Source organism: Akebia trifoliata, chromosome 14 (genome assembly GCF_017979445.1).
Source record: "Akebia trifoliata isolate Shusen 1 chromosome 14, ASM1797944v1, whole genome shotgun sequence".
NCBI lineage: Eukaryota > Viridiplantae > Streptophyta > Magnoliopsida > Ranunculales > Lardizabalaceae > Akebia > Akebia trifoliata.
In genome coordinates, this window is record NC_141388.1 from 34,610,453 (window position 1) to 34,619,893 (window position 9,441).

At 33.6% G+C, this 9,441-nt stretch overlaps 1 protein-coding gene across 1 annotated transcript; it reads right to left on the reverse strand.

The window, feature by feature from the left end:
* Positions 1 to 1,437: 1,437 nt before the first annotated feature.
* Positions 1,438 to 8,349, reverse strand: LOC147386936 (Gag-Pol polyprotein/retrotransposon). Its single transcript, XM_086422375.1, has 9 exons — positions 8,146 to 8,349; positions 7,925 to 8,059; positions 7,036 to 7,081; positions 6,888 to 6,939; positions 3,943 to 4,038; positions 2,992 to 3,045; positions 2,850 to 2,915; positions 1,938 to 2,016; positions 1,438 to 1,703 (listed from the first exon to the last, which is right to left on the reverse strand). Exons 1-9 carry the CDS (start codon positions 8,185 to 8,187, stop codon positions 1,626 to 1,628), a joined length of 648 nt encoding a protein of 215 aa, XP_086278501.1. The 5' UTR covers positions 8,188 to 8,349; the 3' UTR covers positions 1,438 to 1,625.
* Between the last annotated feature and the right edge of the window lie 1,092 nt (positions 8,350 to 9,441).

A 9,441-nucleotide genomic window follows, 5' to 3' on the forward strand; every position in this document is an offset into this window, starting at 1 on the left:
ATGTTATCCAAATTCTCCAAATTAGGGGTTAGCTGATTAAATTGACGAATTAATTGAGGACTCCTTACATAGTTGTGGAACATGGTAACATTTTTACCCTTCACCTTCAAAATTTTATTTCTTTAAACATTTCAAGCATCAAGAAGAAGATAGGGTTTTAGAGATAATGAAAATGATCGATTTTAGTCAGAAACCAAAAAACACATTTTATGGTCTTCAAAATTTTACTGTATTTTAATGAAACTTTTCTTTTATCAAAATTAACTGATTTGACTCCCAACCAAATAATTATCAAATCTAAACTTTGTTACTATGGTGGTAAGGTGTGTGGAGAGTTGTTCCCACGGCTTAGGTTCAAATCCCACCTTGAACCCGTACTTCTACTTCTTATGCTAACCACCAGAAATACTTAAATCATAGTTAGATAAGTCAAGCTTTTGTGATGACATGTTGCAATTTAGATAATGCAAAATTTAAGGAATAAAAAAAAAAAAAAAAATCAAATAAGCTTACTTCCCAATGAAACAGGGCTGTGTTTTAGTGCATTGTCTTCAGAGAAGTGATTATAATTCATGTCAGGGGGTGTCGTAATTTACACCCAACTGCCTACTTGATGCAACCCTCCTTTAAACATGTGGAGTTAGATTTGGTATTAATGTCCATTAAAAAATGATGGTACAGGAATACCTTAAAGCGACCACTTTCATTGTTACAGATCTATTATGGATAAGAATGAAGAGATTGGATTGGGGAAGATGTTGTCGAAAGGATCAAAGCTGAATGGTTAAATTAGAGATGCGCTCAAATGTTATATGTGATAGATGCATGTAAATCAAATTAAAAGGAAATTTTTATAAAATGAAAGAAAGATCAATTACGTTTTATGGTGTGAGCAGTCACAGCGCATTGTATTAATAAATGAAGCATAACAAATATGAAGATGTTGAAATGCATGAGTGGAAAGATTACAAAAGATAAAATTAGCAATGAATGCATTTGATAAAATGTGGGAGTAGTTCCAATAAACAATTAATCAAGAGTTGTTTTTTTTTTTTTTATAACCGGGTATCTCTATAGACAACGGACCATTCCCATATATGGGCTTTGCTCAGTACAAGGACTAGTCCTGGGGAACGTGTGACACCCGCACATCACACACAGAAGGTAAGTGAGGGTGAGCCCTCGCGGGTGGCCCCTGAGGAATTAATGCTCATACTAATTATCAAACTCACGACCTACGGGCATTAACTGCTTATCAGTCCGAGCAAATTGGAGGAAGAAGATTTGTTTATCCGACCACAAATCTTTTTCAATTTCTCTAACCCTTGAAGCATCTCACCAACCAATCCTCAAGTCTTCGTCTGTACACTTTGCACCAATTTAGATAAAAATATTGATCTAACGTAGGAGCTTGAGAATTTGTACAATAAGCACAAATTGGTGCAATTATCATTTAAATTATATGCATTAAAACCTGTGTTATTGACAAGGGTTTGGTGAATATTCTATGAAAACATGACCTGATTGGGAATTGGTCGGCACATGGTAAAGGTTTAACAAAATTTAGAACTCACATAGAAGCCAACAAGCCAATGTTAAAACAATAAAATGAGAAGCATAATCTATTAGGCCCAAAGTAATGTCACCACAAAAAACAGTACGAGAGCCAGCCCAAAACAGATTCCCACAATAGCCATAAATGCCTGTAACAAAAGACCAAAAATAGTGATGCAAAAGAAAGAGAAACTTAGAAACTAAGAGTACACAGATTTTGTTCTATAGCCCTGGGTTATTTACACCTAGACAATTCAGATTTCTTAGATATATTAGTACTAGCAGTGCATCAAAGATGCAGACATGCAGTCATCGAATCTCCTGACAGAGGTCACAATTACAGCGAGCAAATATAAGAAAATATGAAAAAAAATGTTCTTTACCTTTCCTTGAGTCTCAAACTTGAATTTTACTGTGAACCAAGACAATCCCCTATCTACAAAAGGAGCAAGTGCAAGGGCCCTGCATAAGAAAATTAAGTATTGCCAAAATTCAAAAGTTGCCCATGCTATAAGATTTATAAAATAAAACACAATGGTGGGTCCCACTCCAGCTACAATAGAGTGGGGTCTACACTACTCCACTTTACTACCTTTCCTCTTCACCCCCTTCAACTTAGTTGTCGCTCCTCTCCTCCCCCCTTTTTTCAATAATATCCTTCCATTTTAACTATCTTTCCTTTCTTACTTCCTTTCTCAATAATACCCCCTTTAACTTTACTATCTTCTCTCTTTTATTCCTTTAACCCCAAAGAGGATGCCCGGGACATAGGCACGGGCAAACTCTAGTATATGTATAAGATCAATGCTTTAGTGGACACAAAATGTATGCCTTGATGTAAGGTGTTAGAAAAAAAAAATTATTATGCAGGGTGTTAAGATAACCAAGGCGAGCACACCTTGCTAGAGGTTTGAGTCTCTCCAAGTGATGGAATCATAAAGATATAGGTATTTTTCCCTATTATTTTCAATTAATGCCTTAATCGCTATTAGACCACCAATTTACTTAGGTTAGGATTTTAAAACCATTCTCGCAGAGAAATGGCACGTCATTTGTCGTTTGATGAAGGTTGAACCATACTTGAAATTTCTCAACCACTTGGAACCAAAAATAAATCCAAGAATTTAAGCTTTCAACTTATGCACAATAAAAATGTTTTGAAGCTAATCACAAGGATTGGTCACATACGCTTCTGTGGATGTCCCTAGAAATGATGTAAGTGGCAAACAGCCAATGAGTGGTAATTATCATTTGAGATTGAACTAGGCATGCAACGCTAGGGTTTGGGATCTCACCCTCCAGCCCTGACAAGCTTGGTAACTTGACTTCCTGCCCACACCATTGCCATCACTTTGAGAAATCTGAAATTCAAATTTCAAATCTACAAATGTTCGAACAGCACATACTCTAAGAAATGTTGCTAAGAGTAGATATTACCTTTTAACAGCTGCAACATAACCCATTCTTCCAGGAGCCGGGGCAACATAAAACCTAAAAAGAAAATTATGGGAAACCTTAATTATGATATTTCTTTGATATATTCTTTAGGATACTACATTGCAAACAGTGAGTGCTTTGGATTTGCTGATGTATAATCCAATTCAACACTCAAGAAAAGGAATTGGATTATAGCCATAGACTTATCAAAAAATAAAATAAAATAAAATAGATGGCTATAAATAGCCAACCAGAAATCAGATTTCTACACAAAAAATTTATGTGCTTTCCTTATTCTGAGCTTATGAACTTGGCATCATCAGATTTTCCTTTTCTTGAGTGTTGTAGATTGAAATTGGATCGTACATAATCCAATTCAACATTTCTGAGTGTAGTTTCATTGTATCCCGAAGGCTAATATTCTTAGACCATTTGTGTACTTGGGGTTCAAACCAGTAGGGAGAATATTTGTCCAAAAGAGATCGAATCTGATTTGAGCCTTGAAGTTCTCTTACATCTCAATTCTTCATCAAATTTCTCCCAGTTTCTACACAAGATTTCCAACAATTTGTACATTTATTATTCATCTAATTTGAAACATTCACTATATTTAAAAATTAATAAGAAATGTCTGCCAAAATCCAATAGTAACTTGAGAAGAACCATCTAAGAAACTTTCTATTTACACAATACCATACCAAAAGTTCTAACTAAAAGCCTTATCTTAGATTCTCTTCCAACAAAATATAACACCAAAAAATGAGCCCATTGGTTATGTTATAACCTCACATAAGTTAAATCTTTATCGGTAAAGATCACGTTAACAAACTTAAAAATTTAGTAGGTAATAGAATAAATGCCTTTGTATTCTCAGAGAAACCGAACATCAACTTATCCAAATGCAAGAGGATGTCAAACTTCTATTTTTTGATAAGAATATGTCAAACTTACCAGACTAAGAGAAATGCTGAAAAATAATAGATAGTATTCAGCAGCCCATATGACAATATTCCAGAAATTCCATATCTCCTCAATTTCTGCATCACCCTGAGAAGTTTTAACTAATAAAATTCCAAACCATAATCAAATAAACGAGACTTCTGAGCATTAAAATTAAAGGCTGCAATTCACACCAAAAAAGATAAATGGTTGATCCAAGGATTTAACTCACAAAATTTATACAGGTACTATTAGAAGGAAAAACATGATATTACAGCGAATTAACAGGTTAAAACAATGATAAATGAAGAGAGATTCTATTGCCACACCAACTTTTGCTAACACCACCCCAATTCATATGTAAATCACCAAAGAATTAGCACACATTTTGGGGTGGCATTAGCAAAAGTTAGTGTGGCAATAGAAGCTCTCTAAATGAAATCTCACGTCTAGCAGGGACTGATGATGCCCAAATGGTTCCTACACTCAATTGTTTAATGCATGATCTGTTCATCATCTATTTTTCAATGTTTTGTCATACAAAAAAAAAGAATATTAAGTCATCAATTTTCACAAAGAGATGGTTGGACCATGGTTTGCTATAAATGATTTTGTGACACGAGGCAACAATGCAAGTATACAAAGAAAAATAAAAGATATATCAAAGTTTTGAAAAATTAAATTATGATAAGGCCATGATATGCATTAGACAAGAATGGAATTATGTAAATCGAATTAAATCCCTGTGAACATATAAGGGTAAAACAAATCAAGGAGGCACAGAAGCAACAATACCATAAATAAAATAGTGAAAAAGGTTCCACCTCATAGCACAATTATATACTTTAGCATAAGCAATTCCACATTAAGGACTTGAGTAAGTTTCAAAACCTCGAAGTATAAAAACCAACTTCCATAGAAGCTTAAGTGAGCCCACTAAATAGTGATTATGCTACAAAGAAGGGCGGAGCCAAGGGGTCGAGAGGGGGAAAATGCCCACCCTGAACTTTTAAGATATTGTAAATACCCCTGCTACAGTGGTTATTTGAGAGAGATCCTTGTGATTTCAGACAATGACATGCCCCCCCTTGCCCCTAACAGACTTGGTTGCCCCCTCAATTCTTTAAATATTTTAGAGATTCCTCTCCAAAAATAGTTGGGATACAATTGCGTTTCCAAACTGATCACATGCTCCTCTTGACCTCAATCTTCTCAAATAAACTACTAACAAATGACAATTATGCCATTTTTCTAATTTGTAGCCAAAACCATGATCTTTTCACAAAAAATAACCCAGCTCTTCAATCTTCATGATATATTATCTTTCAAGGAGTTAGCAAACTATGTTGTGAAATCATCTTATTTTTCAGGAGAATACACGTTACTAGACTATTAAATAAAAAAAAGTGTTTTTGGTTACTAGTTATTTTTTAAACGATTAAAAAGCTATTATTAAATATGTTAAAAATGTCTTTGATATTAGTGCAAAATACCAATTTAGGCCATGTTGTCCTAAGGTTTGAAATACCTTTATTTTCCCCCTCAAAATCAATCACATTTTCGACCCTTAATTTTTTTTCTTCAAAACAATCATCTTCAACCTTAAGATATTATATCTACTTCAACCTTCAAACCTTAATGAAAGATATGATTTTTTGGGAGGTAGAAAATGATAGAATTTTGAATAAAAAAAATCTAGGATTTTCTTCGAATGTTAAGGCAAGGTTGAAAACAATGGATTAAAGAGTCCTACTAGCCTTACTAAGTTAGTAAGGATTTCACCCTTACTAGGGGTCCTTGGGCTCACATTGTGGCATCCAAAAACATGATTCGATGCTTTAGGGTTGAAGCTAGATGAAAAAATTCTATGAACTTTGACATACAAATCCCAAAAAGCTTTATTTTTCACTGTTGAATTCTAATTTTGAGTTTGGGAGTTATGTGGAAGTTCAATAGCCGTCCATATTCAAAACCTTGGATCCAGGTAAAAATATATTTTATTTTATTTTATTTTTATTTTTTGGATCTGAGCTTTTAGAGGACTAGGGTGTTGGATTGTTGATGTGGTAGTCTATTGGGCAAAACGACTCTTAGTAAGGCTTAACATTTTACTATGTTAGTAAGGAAAAGTGTTTCGTGTAAAGATAAAGTTACATGTATTAAAAGTGATTTACCATATATATTAAATAGCTTGAAGATTACCGATTTGGGAAGAAAAATTGAGGGTTTTTAAGTTAGAGCTTAAAGATTAGGGTATTTAGGTCATTTAGAATTAATCTGTATTTGCCCCCCTGGAAGAAAATCCTGGCTACAAATATGCATAATATAAGCAACAATAATACCATGATGAAAACATGGCATTGTTCAAGTCCTAGAAACGTGCATTCAGGATCTGTCAAACATTCAATCAACACATCTCAAGTATTCTTTGAAGACAGTAATAAACAATATCTTCTTACGCAACAATAAGGAAACAAATCTCATGTTTTAAGCAGACAAGAAGGCAAGTAGTGAAATGAATAACCAATGGATGTTCCAGTGTATAAGGTACTTTGTAATGCTAGTATAGTATAGTAATGGAAAATATTAAATATCATAAGCTATGTAGCTCAAAACCCCATAGAAACTACATGTTCTACTTGGGCATGTCGATAAAATTTAGGCACTCTACAAGATGGACAGTGTGTCAGTCATAAATGGACAACAAGTGCATTCTTTCCTGTTTTTCTTAGATAAGTGCGTGAATATATTACTAGAAAGGGGGGCCAACCCTTATACAAAGAACCATGCAAAGGTCATGACTCGTGAGGAAACCTTCTTGATTTGAGGTCCACAATGACAATAGTAATTACTTAAAAAATGAAGAAGAGCACAATAAGAGTCACCATCATCAATTTACATTAAAAAAAGCAGCCTTTAATTGAGATCAATGACACTGTAAGGTAAATAGTAAGTACTCATTGGGTGAAACGGGTTTTGCTTTATGACTTCCAGTGTTCTCCCTTGAGCCTAGAAAAACCAAATTGGTATATACGTGAAATAGCAAGGATGGCATCACACTAGAATTTAATCTTAATTATGTACAACTATAAATGTAAACCTTACCATCATGGTGAGTGGAAGAGTTGTGAACATCGGACATGTCACAAGCCTGATCTTGAAACGAACAAAGAAACATAATTATGAGATATAAAAGACAACACTAGAATTTGCAACAACATTAGGCACCATGTGACATGATACGTTAAACATATAACAATGTACTAATAAGTACATCCTCCACTTGATAGCTAACAGAATGGCCTAAAGAAAATTTTCCATAAATACTATTTTGGATTGCGAGCTCATGTGAATAATTTTCAACTTTACATGAACTAATTCTTTCAAATTAAATGTAAGGACTTGTTCTAAGTATTAAATTTACTGAAATTAGTGTTACATAGTTAGATGGTTAGTTAGAATTTTGCATCAAATTACTTGACTTCATACTATCAGGTCATTCAAATTGGATTGAAAGATGGATATTTATAACTAAATATTTCATCCCAAAATTTTAAAGTGAAACATATCAATCCCAAAATGTCTCCCTCGTCGCTAGATTTTCTACATTCCGCTTTTCTTGAATGTCTCTTTTAATGCCAAATTCGAACTATAACCCAATTATCAACATTAACACAAACCAACATCGAGGTAACAAATTTCTTAATGAAACTAAAACTAAATGCTGTTACTGAAAAAAAAAAATAAAAAAACTGAAAATTTGTGAAATTCCCGTCCAAATTTGTAAGATTAGGGTGTTTTTGTAATTTAACTTAATTTTCGGTAGGTTTTTTTTTCCTATTTGGTGAAAAGATTAAATTCCGAAGATAACATTTTACCGTTTTCAAAATTAAAAAGAATAATTCGCTGGAACGAAAATTCTACAATTTCCAGCAATCGTTTTGGTAAATCGGCCAAAAATGAATATTAATAAAACTAGCAATCCAAAACTCACATCGCCATTGGAAATTGTTGAGCAGTGACGTTGAAGGTTGAATTGAAACGAAGAAGAAAATCTCTTCGAGTTCTGAAAGTTAAAGCGCGTGGAAACCCTAGAAATGCTACTTTTGGAGAAGAATCTACAAGAACCCTAGAAAGATAACAGCTCGATCAGGAACAAATTTTTTTTTTTTTTTAATACCAGAAATCGAAACCCTAGAAATGTAGCTCTCTTACATTTGTAGATGACAAAGGAGCGATTTTTACCGCGAAAGACATGTGCGTCGTCGTTGGAAGAAAGGAGAAGATAATAATGGCGGGAGATGAAATTCTATGCGAGAGGCGCACGTTAGCGTATAGTTTCAAAACTCGTCCGAGACCGAGACGTATCGCCCGATTCGTCTCGGTATCTGATATGGACGAGACAGTCGGACAAGTCGATTTTTCGGACTAGTTTTAAAATCCCACGTCCACGTCTCAAACGTATCGGAAAACTCGTCCGAGACAATTGGACGAGACGAGAGGCGAAACCGAGTTTTAAAACCATTTGCGAGATGCTTTGCACCGATTATTCGGGGTAAGATTTGGGTCGGATCGATCTGTAACAAATCGGATTAGAGATGGATTGGATCCAGACCCAATTTGATAATTTGTTGGATCAGGATCTTATCAGATTCGATTCTTATTAGATCTTGGCAGCCTGACTTTTACTTATTACACCCCAATTTCTTAAATTATTTATCACACACCCATTTAAGATTAAAACACACCAATCAAACATACAAAGTTTTGGCTGAAATTATTATGGGAACCTTACAAAATATTATAATACTTCTTCAAACAAATTTGGTAGTTGTTTACAATTATGATTAGGCCCATATAAAATCTTAAACCCCAAAAAATCGAATTCTAAGAGACAGAGACAGAGAGCGAGTTAGCTTCTCCTAGTACTCCAACTTTTACTATTTCTCAATCATTTACTTATTTTTTTTTAATTTTTAATTTGAGTGTAATAAGTAAAAGTTGGGGTGCTAATAACAACTCTCTTAAAAATTTAGAAAATTATTAAAAAATATATATTTTTTAAAATTATAAAAAAAAAAAAAGAGTGAAATAAAAAATAAGCATAACCCATTTCATGTAGAAAGGATAGCAGTAGCTTTAGAAAGTTTTAATGATCATCGTATTAAAATATCTTTCATGACAAATGATTAAAGAATGATGGTTCTACTAACATTTTTACTTGATGATTGAAATTTTTTTGGGCAAACTCCATATTTTCATTTTTCTTGAGTTGAAAACATGCCTCTAAAAATATCATTTTACATAAATTGCACACATTTAAATTAATAATGTTAACATTTCAAAATTGCACAACACCTGAATTCAAAATCCAAACAAAATCAGAAAATCAAATCCAAACCTAAAACAAGTCAAATTCAAATTCAAATCCACTAATTCCTCCTAATCTTACTCTGTCAATAACCATCCCCTATTTTCTATCTTGGCCTAATTAGTCAATACCTACACTCT